The sequence below is a fragment of the Phyllopteryx taeniolatus genome, chromosome 6 (assembly GCF_024500385.1).
Source record: "Phyllopteryx taeniolatus isolate TA_2022b chromosome 6, UOR_Ptae_1.2, whole genome shotgun sequence".
In the NCBI taxonomy this organism is placed as follows: Eukaryota; Metazoa; Chordata; class Actinopteri; order Syngnathiformes; family Syngnathidae; genus Phyllopteryx; species Phyllopteryx taeniolatus.
Window position 1 is genome coordinate 23879578 of NC_084507.1, and position 21691 is coordinate 23901268.

The 21691-nt window shown below is 43.8% G+C and overlaps 1 protein-coding gene across 2 annotated transcripts in view; it reads right to left on the minus strand.

Annotated features, from left to right (window-relative positions):
• Window positions 1–21691, minus strand: part of LOC133479713 (glutamate receptor ionotropic, kainate 2) — a 180507-nt gene that overhangs the window by 77047 nt on the left and 81769 nt on the right. For both annotated transcript variants that reach the window (XM_061777034.1, XM_061777033.1), the window contains exons 7-8: window positions 1488–1631; window positions 126–233 (exon numbers count right to left, since the gene is read on the minus strand). In XM_061777034.1, the coding sequence (XP_061633018.1) occupies window positions 126–233; window positions 1488–1631 (252 nt within the window). The remainder of the gene's footprint in view (window positions 1–125; window positions 234–1487; window positions 1632–21691) is intronic.

Sequence of the window (21691 nt, forward strand, 5' to 3'; positions counted from 1 at the left end):
GCTGTTACACCCATCTCCAAATTGTCATATTTCCACCTTAAGTCTTGCGCATCGACACAATGCTCTGTTTACTGATTATTTACTCATCCAATGAATGAATGTGCACACAAATAGAGGGCCATAACCTTCTCTAGCCCCTCCTCCTTCAAGCTGATAACATCAAGGTCGAAGTCTGTCCTCAAGCCATTGGTCTGGTTGAATGTTATTCTCCCAGTCAGGCCATCCCAGTGGGCCTAAAGAGGGAACAAAATGCAACAAAGAAAGACATTGTACACTGTCTCTGCCAGATGGATGCCAATTATGTCATCTTTCCAGATTTTGAAGGGTGACATAGGATATACTATAGCAGGAAAGCACTTATCCTTAGACAGACTTCTACTGTTTAGGTATGTCAAAGCACGAATAACCATTAATTGTTTATAATAATACTTATAGGACGAATAATAACAATACCCAGTTTAAACAGTGTAATGAAATATGCCATGAACATCACTGCAACATCGTCACACAATTGCACCCACTCGTCACTCTTCTGCTCACTGAACAGAGGAGAGCAGCAAATGCTCTCTGTCCAAATAAATGCACACAGTGTTGTGTAGAACTTGTCTTATGATATACAGTAGTCCTGTGTTGGCTGCAGTTGTTAATAATAATAAAAATAATAATAATAATAACAGGGCGGCACGGTGGCTGACTGGTTAGCACATCTGCCTCACAGTTCTGAGGATCGGGGTTGAAATCCCGGCGCCGCCTGTGTGGAGTTTGCATGTTCTCCCCGTGCCTGCGTGGGTTTTTTTGTCCGGGCACTCCGGTTTCCTCGCACATCCCAAAAACATGCATGGTCGGTTAATTGACGACTCTAAATTGCCCGTAGGTGTCAATGTGAGTGCGAATGGTTGTTTGTTTAGATCTGCCCTGCGATTGGCTGGCGACCAGTTCAGGGTGTACCCCGCCTCTCGCCCAAAGATGGCTGGGATAGGCTCCAGCACGCCCGCGACCCTACTGAGGAGAAGTGGTACAGAAAATGGATGGATGGATAATTCTAACAATAATAATCATAATCATAATCATAATAACTACAAATCCAAGATATTATTTGCATACATGTAAATACATTATATGGACACTGAAGGTTTTATTCCAGACAAAACATGATGAAAAAGATATCAAATTTGTTATTCCTTTATAGAAAGAGAAGAAAGTACCTGCAGTATTCTGCAGGATACTTTTAACATGTTAAAAGGTAGCAGTCAGCAATAATCTTGACAAACTCAAATATTTCCTAAGTCAAACTGAAAACTGAAAAAGAATGGGAGATTCTGGGAATCGCTGAACGAAAGTGTTGTACTACCACCGTTTGAATGGTAATACTATTGATTCATTGTTTGCTATATTACATTATGCCTCAACCTTGTTTCGATTCAGTCTCCACCTGCTTCCCTAAAAGCACATATGAGAGAACAGGGAGCAGCTAAAGAAACATCTACCTCTTTGATGAGGGCCATGAAGCGGTTCCCAAAGCGCCAAGGCTTATGTCGGTTACACTGTAAGGAACTGACAGTGATCTGCTGAGACTGCTGCACGGCCACGGCCACCACGTGCACCGCGTCGTACATTAGTGCAGCATCCGTCTGCAAGAGGAGAGGGGGGGGGGGGGGGGGGGGGGGGAGGAAATGGACCGGCATCAATGTGAAATACACATGGCCTGGCAGCTGAAATAAGTCCAAAAACTGAAATACTGCATCAATCAACTCAATTTTGAAATCTGAAAAACAAAACATAGGTAGACCGGTGTCACTAAATTAATTGTTTGACAGTGGAAGTTCCGCAGACAGAAAATACAGGAAGTTGGAGAGTAATCCCTGCTCTGTATTTAAAAAAAAAACAGTTTGTGTTGCTTGATTCAAAAGCAATCAGCAGAGTTTGCAATGGTTGATGCATTGAAATGATGCTCTTGGTTGCTTTGGAATGGACTAGCCCTTTGGGGGGAGAAGTGACTTGCAAACCAGTTATTTTCCCGAATTTAAGCCCTGATTGAGTATTGCACAGGTGCATCTGATGACGCCTGTTGGGTGCAAATAGCACGTTGTAGATAGTCCACTGTGTCAGTGCCGATGGTAATAATAGTCCACATTCGCAAACATATTTTATTGCAATTGAATATTAATGACGATATACGGTACAAAATACAATTTCACTGTTATTTCGAACACAATTTGACGTCTTCACGAGCATTGCTCGTTCCCGACAGCCATGGCAGCCCCGTTTTAGACCATCGTGGTGGATGGTTGTGAGACAACACCGGGGGACGTGATGAGTCAAACATAATTTTTGTGGATTCCTGGACGAATATTTAAACTTAAAAAAAATGTGTCATGGCAGTCACGGCATGGATAAGAAACCTGGTCGGCCATTGGTAAAACGGAATGAACGCAACAACCCAACGATACATAAAAGGGCGTATCAAAGTTTGGAGGCGGTCCATAGTGGGACAGGAAGCATATGTACAGGCAAATCTCAATAAATTAGAATATGGTAGAAAAGTCCTTTTATTTCAATAGTCTCCCCTCCTTATCGTGTTGGCGGGGTTTGTGTGTCCCAATGATCATAGGAGCTAAGTTGTCTAGGGCGTGATGCCAGACAAGGGTCACCCATGGCAAACAGGTCCGAGGTGAGGGACCAGACAAAGTACAGCTCCAAAAACCCCTTCGATGAATAAAATAAATGGATGTACGTTTCCCTTGCCCAGACGCGGGTCACCGGGTCCCCCCTCTGGAGCCAGGCCTGGAGGAGGGGCTCAAAGGCAAGTGCATGGTGGCCGGCCCTGCACCCATGGGGCACGGTCGGGCACAGCCCGAAAGGGTAACATGGGTCCCCCTTCCCATGAGCTCACCACCAGTGGGAGGGGCCATAAGGGTGAGGTGTGAGCTGGTCGGTGGCAGAAGGCGGTGACCTTGGCGATCAATGCTCATGTGGGCAATGACGGTGAGACCTGGAAGAGCGTGATTGGGAGGAATGGCCCCACCGACTCCCTGAGATGGGCTGTTTGGTCCCTGTACGACCAGTGTCAAAGTTTGGTCCCCATTGCTGGCAGTAAGTAACTCTCCCTGGAACGGTTCGCAGCCGAGTGTGAAGCGGCTGGGATGAGAATCAGCTCCTCCAAATCTGAGACCATGGTACTCAGTCGGAAAAGGGTGGAGTGCCCTCTCCGGGTCGGGGATGAGATCCTATCTTGGGGTCTTGTTCACGAGTGAGGGAAGAATGGAACGGGAGATCGACAGGCGGATCGGTGCAGCGTCTGCAGTGATGCGGACTCTGTATCGGTCAGTTGTGGTAAAGAAGGAGCTAAGCCGAAAGGCGAAGCTCTCAATTTACCGGTCGATCTACGTTCCTACCCTGACCTATGGTCACGAACTGTGGGTCGTGACCGAAAGAACAAGATCTCGGATCCAAGCGGCCGAAATGAGTTTCCTCCGCAGGGTGTCCGGGCTCTCCCTTAGAGATAGGGTGAGAAGCTCGGCCATGCGGGAGGGGCTCAGAGTAGACCCGCTGCTCCTCCACATTGAGAGGAGCCAGATGAGGTGTGTCAGGGTTTGATTAGAATGCCTCCTGGAAGCCTCCATGGTGAGGTGTTCCGGGCATGTCCTACCGGGAGGAGACCCCGGGGACGACCCAGGACACGCTGGGCGGACCTGGGAAAATGGATGGATGGATGGATATCAATACTCATACACTATATACTGTACTGTAGATGAATTAAATACTTTTCAGAGGGCAAATTTCTGCCTAATTTTGACATTTAAAATTATTTTGATTGTTTCTTGATTGTTTAGGTAATATTCTACTTTCAAGAGAAAGTAAATTCTGGGTTTTCATTCGCTCTAACATATAATCATCAACACATTAGAGAGGAAACTGACAGGCAGGCCTTCTCATCCAACATCAGTTTGTGACCTTACAAATGCGCTTCTGGAAAAATGGTCCAAAATTCCAATAAACACCCTCCTAAACCTTGTGGAAAGAGTTGAAGCTGTGCAGCTGCAAAGGGTAAACAAAAGATGTTCTTTATCACAACAAGCGGACAAATATATTCAGCAGTGTCCCAAAATTGTGTGAAAGTGAAATTGAGTCCTGCTGGAGGAGTTTTGGCATGAAGACTGTATGCCTCGCTGCTTGTCCCCGGTGCAAGCATCACAAGAACCCGCCAGGTAATGATTTAGCACAACCGACACTCCGCTCTATAAACATCTCATTAAAATCAATTATGTCACTCCTGAATTAAATTAAAGCTACAGTAAATGCTTTAGGAACTGCTTTTCCCTTGTGTCAGCTGATAAGAGTATTACTATTCAATTATGTGTATTACTTATATATGATGAGAAAATAAAAATAATCCAGAAGCTTTTTTTTTCTTCCCAACAGCGCCTTGTGAGGGATCAATCTGTTCATTAGCATAGCTGGAACTAATGCGAACTCCACTCTCGCATTCAAAATATTTTGTATTGTCTGCTCGTGCTTGGCTGAAAAGCTTTAATGCTGCTGTCTTTCGAAGCGTGCTTGTCTGATGTTAGGAAATTGCTTTGTTTCATTGAAGACATACAACAAGTTAAAATAAATGTGTCAATCCACATGTATTACTTTATAATATACAATCATAATTGTACCAAAATGCAATGAGTGGTTGCTCATCCACAAACAGAATCAACTAATTATTGAGAACAATAACTTTCACGTTTGCATTTGGTGGAAATCCAAAACTTGAAAACGAAAGAGGTGAAAGCAGTTCAATGAGCCTCACCTGAAAATTGGCAGCTTTCGAAGCAATCCGAGCTAAGCGCCTCCTTGCGAAATCATTCAAAAAAAGCGGGCCTTCAGTGGCGAAATAAGTGACCCAATCCACACCTTAATACCCCTACTATCACGTCGCAATTTTACAATATACAAAAATGCAATATATGCAGAGAGGGAGAGAGAGAGACAGCACACAAATGGAATAAGTTGCCAACAGAAGTGACGTGAGCCCCAAGTGTGCATGTTTTTAAGGCCAGGTTAAAATGGACAGCTGCTGAATCGTTTTCTCTATTGTTTTTGGGTCAACTGTATTAAATTCTAACATGGTTGTAGAGTTTTTCCTGGGTGGCTACAGATGTAGTATAATTGTATCATTTTTCTGATTTGTGCTAATATTTAACCTGATGGATTGTAATTTTTTCACTAAAATAACAATCAAATTCATTGCATTTATCTGCTGTTAGGAGTTCTGGAGCTATCTGATTTGGGGGGGGGGGGGGGGGGGGGTTGTGAGCTTGTCAACCCCAACAAACAGAGTGAGAGTATTGATTGTTGAAGTTCTTACTGATGATTTCAGAAAAGTGTTGCTGTCTAGCCCTGACTAACTCTTGGTTAAAATTAGAGTTTGTCTGTAGACAGTTTGTAGTTTTTCTCCACTTACATTCTGCTTTGCTACACTTTGATTTCGAGGTCTTTACCATCATTGTGCTCCTCCATGGTGTTCTAGGTCTCCTCAAGATTGTCTTAGTTTTAATAGGAGTGACAGCATTCGTGACATTTGAAATTTTACAAGTGTAATTATCCAAAGGTTCATCAACTGGCTCAGCATTCACAGTTTGTGGCACAGCAGTGGTCTCCATAAACTTAGTGGCGGTACTCTCATTTATGTAGCTTTTATAAATAGACGTAGCGGTTGTCTGAACTTTTGGAAGAATCTGTAATTCAAACAATACACAAAAAAATATCCATATCCTTAATGTCAATTGATAGAATTTCAACATCCTTCGAGATGACCAGGTCTAAGATGTGACCTTGAGTGAGGGTTGGACTCTTAATATGAGAGAGGTCAAATGTGTCTCGTGTAGCAGAGAGTTCTTTAGATTTCATTTTTAGAATTAAAAATCATAATCCATAAAGGAAAATGTTTTACAGACCTTGGGTGTACTAAATCAAATGAGAGGGATTATTACCTAAATAGCTGCTTGCAGTAATTCCATATATCTATTTATATTGACGTGTCATGTTCACATTTTAAAATAACATGCAAGGTAAAAAGACAGCAACACCACCATGAAAGCGAGAGAGCGAAGACAGAGCATGTCATTTATGCCCTCCATTAGCTTCATCATTGCGGGAGGATGAGGCAGATTAAGACCGCAGCGGGTTGGATGATAATGTGATTTGGCAGGGTTATCTGTTATTTCAGGCCCAACCATTTTGGCGCCTCTATTGGGGCGACGTTGTAATGTGATGTGATGCCCTGAGCCCTCAGGGGCCACACTGCTGTTGCGACCAGCGTCTCTGATTCAAATTTGCTTTCACCAGCCAGCATCGGTGTGGATACCCTTCCACTCTCATCTCATTATCATCCACCAAAAGGCAGTTTTCACTTCTCGTCAAGTATGACATTTAAACATCAGTGCTATAGAGTTTAAAAGCCAGACACTTCACTGTAACACTTCATGATCAAAATGAGAGGGGGGATTATTATGTTTGCCTTTAAACATGTTTATGGAAAAATGAATTTCTTTCTTCGGATAATGTGAAAATGTGTATTAATTGCTGTGGTGAGTTAAATGTGCTTTTTTTGCACTCAAGTCATGACTGTGGATATCATGCTAACTTTAAAAAAAGGTTCTCGCACTTTGTGTTTCATTCATGACTGGATTCACCAAAAGAATGGTCGGGTGGGGCAGAAGGTATCGACATTTTTTGAATTGACATTAATGTGTTAGTATTGAAATAGCATTTGACACAATCAAGTGTGGAAAACAATATCGATCATGTGGTGTCCGCTTTCATTGCTGAATTTCTGAAGGCGTTGATGGAAGTTGGCTTCCACTCCCTCCAACATTGCTCTGTTGATTTGGGTGACTTCCACACTAATAGCTTCCTTTAACTCGTCCAGTGTGCGGGGTCTATGCACCTATACATGTGCCTTAAGGTGTCCCCACAAAAAAATAATCCTATATGGACAAATTAGGGGACTGAGGGGACCAAAGGAGTTTGTCAGCAAACTTGGAAATGAGGTGGTCTCCGAAAAGAGGATGATGAACAACCATTGATGCTCTTGCCCCATCCTGCTAAAACCACGTTGGATAGGCATGTGTCTTTGTTGCAATTGAGGCTCAAAGAAGTTATTTATGATCTCAATGTAATGCTCTGAGGTTACAGTAACAGCAATTCCATGATCCATCCATCCATCCATCCATCCATTTTCTACTGCTTATCCGAGGTCGGGTCGCCGGGGCAGTAGCTTTAGCAGGGATGCCCAGACTTCCCTCTCCCCAGCCATTCATCCAGCTCTCCCGGGGAGATCCCGAGGCATTCCCAGACCAGCCGAGAGACGTAGTCTCTCCAGCGTGTCCTGGGTCGTCCCCGGGGCCTCCTCCCGGTGGGACGTTCCCGGAACACCTCACGAGGGAGGCGTCCGGGAGGCATCCGAATCAGATGCCCCAGCCACCTGATCTGGCGCCTCTCGTACTCGAGGATCAGCGGCTCTACTCTGAGATACTCCCAGGTGACCGAGCTTCTCACCCTATCTATAAGGGAGAGCCCGGACACCCTGCAGAAGAAACTCATTTCGGCCGCTTTGAACCGGGATCTTGCTCTTTCAATCACGACCCACAGCTCGTGACCATAGGTCAGGGTAGGAACGTAGATCGACCGGTAAATCGAGAGCTTCGCCTTTTGGCTTTTGAACAAGACCCAGAGATACTTGAACTCCTCCACTTGGGGCATGATCTCATCCCCGACCTGGAGAGGGCACGCCACCCTTTTCCGACTGAGGACCATGGTCTCAGATTTGGAGGTGCTGATTCTCATTCCAGCCGCTTCCCACTCGGCTGCGAACCGCTCCAGTGAGAATTGGAGATCACGGCTTGATGAAGCGAACAGAACCACATAATCTGGAAAAACAGAGATGCAATTCTGAGGCCACCAAACCGGACCCCCGCTACACCTCGGTGGCGCCTAGAAATTATGTCCATAAAAGTTATGAACAGAATCGGTGACAAAGGGCAGCCTTGGCCAACCCTCACCAGAAACGAGTCTGACTTACTGCCGGCAATGCGGACCAAGCTCTGACACCGGTCGTACAGGGAACGAACAGCCCGTATCAGGGGGTTCGGTACCCTATACTCCCACAGCACCCACCACAGGACTCCCCGAGGGACACGGTCAAATGCCTTCTCCAAGTCCACAAAACACATGTAGACTGGTTGGGCGAACTCCCATGCACCCTCGAGGACCCTGCCGAGGGTGTAGAGCTGGTCCACTGTTCCACGGACAGGACGAAAACCACACTGCTCCTCCTGAATCTGAGATTCGACTTCCCCACGGACCCTCCTCTCCAGCACCCCTGAATAGACCTTACTAGGGAGGCTGAGGAGTGTGATCCCCCTGTAGTTGGAACACACTCTCTGGTCCCCCTTCTTACCACCACCCCAGTCTGCCAATCCAGAGGCACTGTCCCTGATGTCCACGCGATGTTGCAGAGGCGTGTCAACCAGGACAGCCCCACAACATCCAGAGCCTTTAGGAACTCCGGCGAATCTCATCCACTCCCGGGGCCTTGCCACCAAGGAGCTTTTTAACCACCTCGGTGACCTCAACCCCAGAGATAGGAGCGACCGCCTCAGAGATCCCAGACTCTGTTTCCTCATGGGAAGGCGTGTCGGTGGAGTTGAGGAGGTCTTCAAAGTATTCTCCCCACAGACTCACAACGTCCCGAGTCAAGGTCAGCAGTGCCCCATCCCCACTATTGTTGGTGGTGCACTGCTTTCCCCTCCGGAGATGGTGGACCAGAATTTCCTCAAAGCCGTCCGAAAGTCTTTTTCCATGGCCTCACTGTACTCCTCCCATGCCCGGGTTTTTGCTTCAGCGACCACCAAAGCTGCATTCCGCTTGGCCAGCCGGTACCTATCGGCTGCCTCAGGAGTCACACAGGCCAAAAAGGCCCAATGGGTCTCCTTCTACAGCTTGACGGCATCCCTCACCTTTGGTGTTCACCAACGGGTTCGGAGATTGCCGCCACGACAGGCACCGGCACTCTGGAGTTGCTCACGGTGAGAGGGACCGAGCAAGTGTGGGTATACTTACTGCCCCCCAACTCGGCGCCTGTACGTTGGGGTTCACCCCGGTGGACGAGAGGGTAGCCTCCCTCCACCTTCGGGTGGGGGGACGGGTCCTGAATGTTGTTTGTGCCTATGCACCAAACAGCAGTTCAGAGGACCCACCCTTTTTGGAGTCCTTGGAAGGGGTGCTGGAGAGCGCTCCCGCTGGGGACTCCATCGTTCTGCTGGGGGACTTCAATGCTCACGTGGGCAATGACAGTGAGACCTGGAAGGGCGTGATTTGGAGGAACGGCCCCCCCGATCAGAACCCGAGCGGTGCTCTGTTATTGGACTTCTCTGCTCATCACGGATGGTGCATAACGAACCCCATGTTCAATCATAAGGGTGTCCACACAAGCGCTTGGCACCAGGATACCCTAGGTCGCAGTTCGATGATCGACTTTGTGGTAGTGTCATCGGACTTGCGGCCGCACGTCTTGGAAAATAGAAATCTATACTTCAATAATTCAATTAAAATGGATTAAATGGTACCTGTCTGAAAGAGTACAGTATGTACCTCCTGCTTTGGCCATTTTAAAAGCGTTTATCCTTTCTGCCCCACCCTTTGTAATGCAGTGTCTGTCAAACTTTTTACACCAAGTACCACCTAAAAAAAAATACTCATCTCTCCAAGTACCACCATAATAACTAACATTGAAATACAGTAGCATATTAGACCCAAGTGTTCATCAACAAGGAAGCAGAGGTTTTATTACTAAAAAGTCTATTTTGAATATTATAGTGAGCTACTGTAACATTGTGCTCAGTTTGGACATTAACGATGCACTTAAATATGGGAAAATAGAAATCTATACTTCAATAATTCAATTCTAATATATTGCGCATAAGTTCAATAAAATTGTTCCCAAATGTTTTAAAACAACCAGTTTTAAAAGTTAAATACAACTAACTGTACTTTGGATCTCCCCTCATTGTATTGCCATTGGTTGATACAATATTTTCCTTCATTTGCATATGTTTGACTGTATTTCATGTTTTAAATGGATTTTATTTGGTTTATATTTAATTCAGTGATTCTTTGGCCTACCACGAGACAAAGCCCGCATACCACTAGTGTTACCCGTACCACAGTTTGAGAATCTCTGGTCTAACAGATTCGGAATGTCAAAGTATTATTGATATCTGGTGTGTAATCACACAATTTCCAATCTGTCCAAATACCAAATTAGCAGCAAAGACCAAAGAGAGTCGAGAATAAACAATACATTCATCTGCAGCGAAGGACAACTCAACCGTAAACATTATTGTACAGTGTGAACTATAGTACAAACAATCATTTATAAAGGGCCTGTTCTTGCATAAATCTTGTTTAATTTGTTTACCTCTAAATACAGTACAATTTATTTTGCTCAAAAACTATTCTCGAACCTTCGCACTGCTTTGACAATGATGACAATATTTTCTCGATGGAAATACTTTGAAACCCAGCATATTTGCTGTTTTAGTGTTGGTATCCTGTCCATTTGTCATTGAGTAATGATGTGTTTGATGTATTCACTGTGATTGATTGATTGGAAACCCCCAAAAATGAATGAAAAAAAATTATGCCCAAACATGAAAATAAACCTGCTAAACTTCAATGCAATATGCTTGTAAATAGGATGACTGATCAGTGTCAGTACAAGAAATGGCAACTGAAAAACAATGTTTGGCCTTTGTTTTTGATAGAGAAACAATCCTATATTATAATGTTGAAACCTCGAGTCAAGTCTATTTTGGGCCATGTCCCACCTTTGCGCAACATCTCACCAAAAAGAGAAATTAGAAATATTTTGTTTAGAGGCAAAGACAACAGATGCACAATCATTTTGGCAGCGATAATAAAAGAACAGAGTGTCAGATTGGAGCACATATGACCGCCTTGAGGCTCTTGTTTATTTGTGTTACTGTGTCGGTGGCACAGATTACAGATACAGTTTGTGGTATTTCCATCATACAAACCAACTGTTTTCCCTAGCAACCACTTTTCCCACTTAGCTCCAGTGACCATACAGTTCATCCATCCATCCATTTTCTGAGCCGCTTCTCCTCACTAGGGTCGCAGACGTGCGGGAGCCTACCCCAGCTGTCATCGGGGGTACACCTTGAACTGGTCGCCAGCCAATCACAGGGCACATACAAACAAACAAGCATTCGCACTCACATTCACACTTACGAGCAATTTAGAGTTGTCAATTAAGCTACCACGCATGTTTTTGGGATGTGGGAGGAAACCGGAATGCCCGGAGAAAACCCACACAGGCACGGGGAGAACATGCAAACGCCACACAGGCGGGGCCACGGATTGAACCCCAGTCCTCAGAACTGTGAGGCAGACGCTCTAACCAGTCGTCCGCCGTGCCGCTTGGTCATCTCGAAGGATGTTGAAATTCTATCAATTGACATTAAGGATATGGATATTTTTTTGTGTAGTGTTTGAATTACAGATTCTTCCAAAAGTTCAGACAACCGCTACGTCTATTTATAAAAGCTACATAAATGAGAGTACCGCCACTAAGTTTATGGAGACCACTGCTGTGCCACAAACTGTGAATGCTGAGCCAGTTGATGAACTTTTGGATAATTACACCTGTAAAAGTTCTAATGTCATGAATGCTGTCACTCCCATTAAAACTAAGACAATCTTGAGGAGACCTAGAACACCATGGAGGAGCACAATGATGGTAAAGACCTCGAAATCAAAGTGGAGGAAAGCAGAACGTAAGTGGAGGAAAAACTAAACTCCAAATTGACTACAGACAAAGTCTTTGTAATTTTAACCAAGAGTTAGTCACTTTTCTGAAATCATCAGTGAGAACTTCAACAATGCAAACAATCTGTTTGCTGTGGTTGACAAGCTCACAAGCCCGCTGAATCAGATAACTCCAGAACTCCTAACAGCAGATAAATGCTGTTAAATGTGCTTGTTATTTTAGTGACAAAAAACAATCCATCAGGTTAAATATTAGCACAAAACAGAAAAATGATTAAATGATACATCTGAAGCCTCCCATGAAAAACTCTATTACCATGTCAGAATTTGATACAGTTGACCAAAAAAACTGTCGAGTAAACGATTCAGCAGCTTAAACCGTCAACGAGCTGTCTTGACTCAATACCACCTGATTTTTTTCAAAGCTATTGCGAAGTCTGTGCTAGCTGATTCGCAGTCAAATATCCATTCGTCACTTCAGTCAGGCGAGTTTCCTAAAGCTCTTAAAGTAGCTGCCATTAAGCCTCTGCTAAAACTACGTGAGGCAAATTGTGGTCACACCAGATACTGACTGGTCTTCCGACCCCCCCAGAACCCCCAATAAAGCAAAACTGCACATTTCAGAGTGGCCTTTTATTGTGGCCAGCCTAAGGCACACCATCCATCCCATCCATTTTCAACACCGCTTATCCTTGTTAGGGTCGCGGGACGCTGGAGCCTATCCCAGCTGACTTCGGGCGAAAGGCGGACTACACCCTGAACTGGTCGCCAGTCAGTCACAGGGCACATATAGACACGGACAATCATTCGCACTCACATTCACACCGTCACTGAGTGGGAACTGAACCCACGCTGCCTGCACCAAAGTCAGGCGAGTGTACCACTACACCATCAGTGACTTATCCTAAGGCACACCTGTGCAATAATTATGCTGTCTCGTCAGCATCTTGATATGCCACACCTGTGAGGTCGGACGGATTATCTCGACAAAGGAGAAATGCTCATTCACACAGATTGAGACAGATTTGTGAACAATATTTGAGGGACATGGCCTTTTGTGTATGTACAAAAGGTTTTGGATCTTGGAGTCCACCTCACGAAAAATGGGAGCAAAAACAAAAGTGTTGCATTTATAGTTTTGTTCAGCTAGAAAGGTTTTATAGGGGATTATCGTCTCTGCTCATCATCTGCTTGCTGGGGAAAACTCATCAGATTCACTTCAGTGTTAAGACTTAGTTCTACTAACAGTGTGTCTAATTCACGGGAGAGTGAATTCTGTTATTAAGCAATACAGCAAAGCTCTGCTTGCAGTCATGTTTGCAGTCCATTCAAGGCTGGCCATTGCTGTGCTTGACAGACCAGCATTCTTTTTAATTAGCAAAACTCTGCATAGAGAATTAACGAGTTCATGTTGAGATGAGATACAATAATAATGCATCGAGTGCCACTTTAGTTCTTTTTATCAGGTTGGGGGTCCCTCCTCAAGGGCTCACTTCCTAGAAAAGTACAAATGAACTACAGCACACTGTTGCCAGTAGAAATCATGATTGCACGATTTAACATTTGGGCAGCATAGTGAAACAATGGTGAGCACTCCTGCTCGAAAGTAAGAAGGTGCTGGTCGAGCTCTGGGTTCAAATTCTGGCTTGAGCCTTCCTCTGCGGACGTTAGACGTTCTTGTATGGGTTGTGCCGTGCTACTCCGGCTTATCACTGACTATCTCTGGTATCTGTGGTTTGTCACAAAAGGAAATTGAATGCGTAACTGTTGCACAGTATAGGATTGCTTATATGTTTCACTCAATAGAAATAGTCATGTCTCACAATACAGAAAACATGCTCCATTCATTCAATGTGATTTCCATTCAGTCGTCAAATTTGGGGGGTTTTTGAATGTAAGTAAATAACCACAAAGAAGCATGACTCGGACAAGGGAAAATGAGCAACCAGAATTTCAGCAACCAGAATTGTCTTGTTTCTACCGTTGAATAGTATTCAATGTTTGAGAGATTTTCACATCTTCGAACTTCAGAGCATCTGAACTTTATGCATGGTGAATCAGAGAAATTCGACACCTATATAGCATGAATTTGAATGAGATTGTTTTTTTATATTCAGTATATATATACAAATACATATCTCCCTTAATTACCTTAATTAGATACCCAGAGAGGTACTATATTCAAAACACGTCTCAGTATTCCATTGCCCCAATAGAGACAGAAATCATGAGCTCAACATACTGTACAATTGATTTGAGCTCTGGTGACGACAAACAAATATCAAGTAGCTGTCCCAAGAGAATACCAGAGTTACTGTTCGATGTCTTCACTCGCTTTGCCCTGCCAGCCTCCGCACATGTACTGCCTGCTGCTCCTGTATTTTTTTCGCCAATGTTTCACAGCCACGTTGCCCTTCCAAATTCTGTAGCATGTGGACAATTGCAGAACCAGATCCAACTCTATGACTCAAGAGACAAAGAAGCAAAGACATGACCTGACGCACACAGGGAAACAGATGTAATAAAGCTATCTGAGAAAAGCGAATGACTGAATTTTTCAACAGCATTCTTTTCATTTGCAGCATGAGCAGGGGTTTAGAACAGCTAATGCAGATACAGTTCTCCTGGTCTTTGTCGTGTGCTTTGACAGCTTTAGCATCCCCTATTGCCTGAACAGCTGAAAAATGCCAAGGGTCAACACCAAATCAGCATGAGTGCCTCTGACTTATTCACCCCTTAGACCAGTGCAGAATATGTTTCCCAGTTGGTTCTGCCCTTCATGGAGGTCTCCAGTGAAAAAGAACGACTGAGAGTTTAATGACATGAACAGGCAGTGCGGAGAAGAAAATCCATCCATCAATTCAACAGCCTTGTAGTATTGCAGCAAGCCGCTTAATAGCCCCGATTCGCACAACCACAGACTATCTGTCCGGTAACAGACTTAGTTCTGTAAGGCTAAACGTAAGCATTTCTGTACCAAATACATTCAATTCAATTAGAAAATGAAATACAATGGGCGCACACAGTACACGCGTGTGTAAAATTCGAAATATTTTCTGATAGTACATATTCCAAAGATGAGAGCAATCAATTTGCAGTAACAGTATAATATTCAAACCTGCGCTTAACTGCAGTATCTTAAACACTGAATTATTTTACAGCCCAAGAAATAAAATAGCCAGCGCTGATGTTAATCTATGTTTGTTGCTAAGAATGGCCATTAAGCATCTATTTAACTGATTGTAAGGAGGCTTTTTGGCCGACATACTCTACAAGAACTGGAAAGTGTAAACAGGTTTTTTAATTTTTTTGTTTTTTTTTAACATATTTTCTTATGATTCATTTCATCCATTCCTGGTGCTCACCATATGTCTTTTTGAGTGATTCTGTGAAAATGTGAATCTGGAAAATGCCAGAATTTGATCATAACTTTATTTGGATCGGACTTTAAATGATATCTATCAAAAAGGAACAGCTTTCCTTCGGTGTCCCATTTAACTGTACCCACAGGTATAGCATTTTATGGTAATATGTGGATAGAAAGGACGGAGGGACAATGCAGTTGCTCTGAATATCAAGCGTGTTTTCGAGCTGCAAAAAAAGAAAAAGACGAGCTTGATGTCTAAAAGGTCAACCTGAATGCTTTGACAAGGGGAGAGAGAGGCACACGTAGAAATGATCCCAAAGTGTTTGAACCTGCGGCATTTTTCATTTTCATCGCAAATAAATCCCAACGTTGTGTGTTCAGGGGAACATACTTGTGAGCCAACATTGCCATGCAGAGGTGTCCAGATTTGCTGTGCAGGCACGATGAGCATGGAGCCCGACACCCCCACGAGCTCACACCCCCCATAGTCGGGATGCGTCTGGGCCAGAGGACCCCACTTGCGCCCAGGGATCCAACCTAATAGACCCACCCCCAGATCAACTCTCAGCTCAACGACTGGAAATACATTATCCTGGCACCAAGAAGGACGTATTTTTTACAATTTTATTCTAAAATCATGACACATCTAATCTAGCATTTGTGATAGCCTCCCGACAGTTTACAGCTGCGGTAATCAGAGCACAAAAGAAAAAGTGCAAGCTTGGTAACAGTGGCAGCTACTGAAAAAGACAAAAAGATGCATCCAGAGTAGCAATCCCCCCCAAAAATGATACTGGCTGCTTATTACGAAATGCTTATCCACACCCCTATCATGTTTTTGTCGATTCTGCCCCTTTTTCTACATTTAATAATACGCAGGTTTTTGTATGAAAAAGCTTGAACATGAGTTTGCCAGACACCTTTCCTTCAAATGAAGCTTAATTGTGCTGAAGGAGTCGGCCTTTTGAAATGTATGTTGTGGACAGATGTCAGCATACAGTACATTTCAAGTTCAAAACTGTATGCGGTATATAATGTATATAATGCATTTACTCCTTCAAATACCACTAATAAGGCTACGGTGGGACCAAATCTTAACTCTGACGAGTCGAGTTTTCTTTTTAAATTTTAAGCCATTTCAGGGTCTCTTTACTCCCCTTTGAATGTATACTTTTTTTATATTTAAACATAATACCAGCCCAAGCTGTGGATCCAGTATGTCTTCAGTCCTTTTTCTACTACCATTATAACAATTTATTGCACTCAGTGGTACTGAGGGGAGTACAATGAACTTGCTTGAAGTTCTGAAGTACTTACTGCTCACTCTTTATATGTTACATTAGCAGCTCACTACTTAAGCACCAAAACCTGTAAATACAGCACACAAAACGCAGCCATTAATTCAACCTGTACATAACCTTGCACTGCGTCAATAAGCATTAGCTTCTGACTGATTTCCATTTGACGAATTCATCCATCCCCACTTTCAAACTCATACACCATTCATTTACTGATGAGCAGGGTCACAGCACAGTCCTCTCACACATTCATCATTTGTCATGGATCCAAAAAATAACCCTGCATTCCATTTTCTAGTTGACTGTCACATCAATGAACAGAGCTACATATAGCGGTATAATGCATATCTTCATGATTATGTAGCCTTGGAATCCTCAGCAAACCTTTGTGGACTTTGTGTAGTACTCTCTTTTGAATAGCTATTTGTGTTTTTAAAAAGACAGTTATAACACACAGTCCATTTTAGGTCTCAAGTAGAAAACCGTATTGATCAGAATCAGAATCAGAATCACTTTATTTTGCCAAGTATGCCCAAAAAACACACAAGGAATTTGTCTCCGGTAGTTGGAGCCGCTCTAGTACGACAACAGACAGTCAATTGACAGAGAACAACACTTTGGAGACAGAAAGACATTGACAAAAAACAGTCACTGAGCAATAAAGGGTTGCTAGTTATCCGGTAATGCCGGTACAAATATTATTTATTTTTTTGACAATTGTGCAAAAAGATGCAGAGTCCTCTCGCACTTAGAGCAGTTTGAATGACTAATATCGCAATAGTCCGGTGCAATGACTATTGTGCAAAGGGCACCGAGACTTGGAGGAGTGTATGCAAGTTTAAAGTGACGAGTAGCGCGACAATCTGGGACAATGTCGATTGTGCAAAAGTTGTAGGTACTCCTCAGTCAGTGTGCAAGTGATACAGATGCTACTCTGGCATGAATGGCCAGTATTGGTCAACAACAGATATGCAAATACTGCAGCGTTGCGAGACTACTACAGAGAAACCACAAAGGCAACTAAAGGCACTTCAACTGAATAACCCCATGTATATGATATGAAGTTCAGAACATGACTCTGCAAGAACAGTGCTAGAGGTAAGTCACTGTTTTCAATCAGCCAGGGTGTTACTGCTAACACTTCTAGTGCATCACAACTGGAATAGGACCAAGCTAAGAATACTACATCAGGTCAAGTCTATAACAGTCCTTCTGGGAATAACGAAAACAGGCCCTTTAACTTCTGCCTCTCATTTATCCACCCAGAGTCCTTCTTAATGTTATCCATCAAGGTTCTATAATTTCTATTTCGATTCCTTTCCCTGTCTATCGAGGGTTGATCTTTTTGGCTGAGTTCCCAGTTAGGAGTGTGGTATGAAAGAAGTATGTGCGAAGTTCCATCCTGTTTCAAACGCTCCACCATCATTCCAGTCCCCAAGAAACCTGCAATCTCGGGTCTGAATGACTACAGGCCTGTCGCTTTGACATCTGTGGTCATGAAGTCCTTTGAACGTCTCGTGCTGGACCACCTCAAGAGTGTCACAGGTCCCCTGCTGGGCCCCCTGCAGTTTGCCTACCAAGCGAACAGATCTGCGGATGATGCAGTCAACATGGGACTGCACTTCATCCTAGAACACCTCGACAGTGCAGGGACCTACGCGAGGATCCTGTTCGTGGACTTCAGCTCAGCGTTCAACACCATCATCCCTGAACTCCTTTCATCCAAGCTTCTCCAGCTCAGCGTCTCACCTGCCATCTGCCAGTGGATTTACAGCTTTCTGATGGGCAGGACACAGCAGGTCAGGCTGGGGGAGGCCACCTCATCCACACGCAGCATCAGCACTGGGGCGCCCCAAGGTTGTGTCCTCTTTCCGCTGCTCTTCACTCTCTACACGAACGACTGCACCTCAGCGAACCCGACTGTCAAACTCCTGAAGTTTGCAGATGACACCACTGTCATCGGCCTCATCGAGGACGGTGACGAGTCTGCATATCGACAGGAAGCGGAGCGGCTGGAGCTGCGGTGCGGCCGACACAACCTGGAGCTGAACACGCTCAAGACTGTAGAGATGATCGTGGACTTCAGGAGGCATCCTTCGCCACAGCTGCCCCTCACGTTGTCCAGCTGCCTTGTGTCAACCGTCGAGACCTTCAAGTTCCTGGGAATTACAATCTCCCAGGACCTGAAGTGGGCGACCAACATCAACTCCGTCCTCAAAAAGGCCCAGCAGAGGATGTACTTCCTCCGGCTTCTGAGACAGTTCTACACAGCGGTCATCGAATCAGTCCTGTGTTCTTCCATCACAGTCTGGTTTGGTGCTGCTATAAAAAAGGACAAACTCCGACTGCAACGGACAATCAAAACTGCTGAAAGGATTGTCGGTACCCCCCTACCCACCCTTGAGGACTTGCACTTTGCCAGAACTAAGACAAGGGCGTGCAAAATCCTCTCGGACCCTCCCCACCCCGGTCACCAGCTCTTCCAGCTCCTTCCCTCAGGTAGGCGCTACCGATCAATGCAAACTAGAACTAGTAGACATTCCAACAGCTTCTTCCCTCTTGCGATCAACTTCTTAAACAGCTAACCATTACAACAAGCTGGCAATTTTTTGACTTGAGTTCGTTGTCACATTTCTGTGGGGCCAATTATGTATTACTCGTGCACTCACTGTAGTTGTCTCGCCATGGTGCACTATTTGCATATACTGGCCACTCATGCCAGAGTAGCATCTGCTCCATTTGCACACTGATTGAGGAGTATCCGTAACATTTGCACAACCATTGTCCCAGATTATCGCTCTACTCATCACTTTAAACCGCATACACTCCTTGAAGTCTCAGCGCCCTTTGCACAATGGTCATTGCACCGGACTATTGCGATATTAGTCATTCGAACTGCTCTAAGTGCTAGAGGACTCTGCATCTTTTTGCACAATTGTTTTTTGTTTTTTGTCAATGTCTTTCTGTCTCCAAAGTGTTCTGTAAATTGACTGTCTGTTGTACTCGAGCGGCTCCAACTACCGGAGACAAATTCCTTGTGTGTTTTGGACATACTTGGCAAATAAAGATGATTCTGATTCTGATTCTGATGAGACAGTTTGGTTTATTACAGACACCATTCTCTGATCAGACACGTTTCACATCAGAGTAACAACACGCTTCTCTTTTCACATCTTGGTCGCACAACACAGGCACCAGGGGCTTCCACCATACTCCCTGGATGACTGGGAAGTGATGAAAGACAGGCAAATCCTTGTATAACCCAGTCAGTCTCTTTAACATGGATCTACAAAGATCTGTGTGCCAAGTCTATAAAATGTAAAGGCTATTTGATGACGCAATTAACCAACTGCATGTCACCTTCACACAGTAATTTTTCCAAATGTCTTTAATATTGAAATCATACTTCTCTCCATTTACTTTGGTCAGCAAACACACACAAATCACCAAACTGGACCCCCTCAACGCCTTGGCTGCACCTAGAAATTCTGTCCATACAGGTAATGAACAGAATCGGTGACAAAGGGCAGCCTTGACAGAGTCCAACCCTCACTGGTAACAAAATCTGATTTACTGCTGGCAATGCGGACTAAACTCTGACACCGGTTGTATAGGGAGCGAACTGCCCGTATTAAGAGGTCTGGTACCCCATACTCCCAGAGCAGTTCCCAGAGGACTCCTCGAGGGACACGGTCGAACGCCCTTTCCAAATCTACAAAGCGCATGTAGACTGGTCGGGCGAACTCCCATGCACCCTCCAGAATCCTGCTGAGGGTCACTGCTATACAAGTAAAAAGTATTACTACCACTGAACTGAAATAGTCTTTTTTTAATTGTCATTGTTTTTAAACTGTTCTTATGTACGTTGCCTCGGCACCCCTTTCCTTGAGTATGTATCCTTCATTATAAAAATATATTTTTTTAAACTTTAAAAATCTTTCATATTATTTGTATGAGTGGAGGGAGATTATCAAAGTATGAATTTAATTGTTCAGTGCTACCGTTGTTTTTTTACTGTGCATTTGACAAATAAACATCTTGAATCTTGATATGGGTAAACTAGTCATGACATGTCAATGAAGCAACCAATGACCCAGACCTAAAAAGCAACAATGTATCCTTTTCATCCTCAAATTATGCTTCCACCATTCACACGTTATTCCCATTCTTTCTTATTATTCTCCCCACTTTTTTTGGCATTTAACTACTTCCACCTTTCTCAACCGATTCAAATCATTCAACATTTCAAAGATTACATATTTTCAGGACATGTCTGTTATTCATTTCCATGTTAAAAAAAAATCCCCAGGTTTCCCAGAATCCCACATTTTTCACCCCCCGCCTCCCAAAAAAAAAAATTTAAGCGAATGAGACGTTCAACAAAATAATTCCCCATAATTCCCATTCTAAATATTTTTTTATTAAAAAACTATTTTCAACGTTCCAAGAGTTCTCATTCCCCAAATTACCATTTTCAGTAGTAACAATTCAAAATTGTCAACAATAAAAATTTTATTATTATGCACAGCTCATTTGGGACATTTTGGTATTTATTGCATTCCAAAATGTTTTAAATACATTTCCTAAGAGATATTCACATTATTCCCTCCTCCGTCCACATTTCTTTAACAATTCAAACCATTCCATCCATCCATCCATCCATTTTCTGAGCCGCTTCTCCTCACTAGGGTCGCGGGCGTGCTGGAGGCTATCCCAGCTATCATCAGGCAGGAGGCGGGGTACACCCTGAACTGGTTGCTAGCCAATCGCAGGGCACATACAAACAAACAACCATTCGCACTCTCAGTCACACCTACGGGCAATTTAGAGTCTCCAATTGATGCATGTTTTTGGGATGTGGGAGGAAACCGGCGTGCCCGGAGAAAACCCAAGCTGACGCTTTAACCAGTCGTCCACCGTGCCGCAATTCAAACCATTCCAACTTCAAAATGTCATCTTGGGAACTTGTCCATTTCCAAAATTTGCAAAGTAAAACTCCCAAATAAAGAGATGTTTTACATCTTAACTAATTCAAAACATTCCAAATTCAAAATGTTTTGCTCTTCAAGGACATTTTGGGATTAATTCTCATTCCAAACATGTTCCAAATTTTCAAAATGAAATTCCCAAATGAAGAGATTTTCACATATTTCCTTCCAACTTCCACATTTCTTGACTAATTCAAACG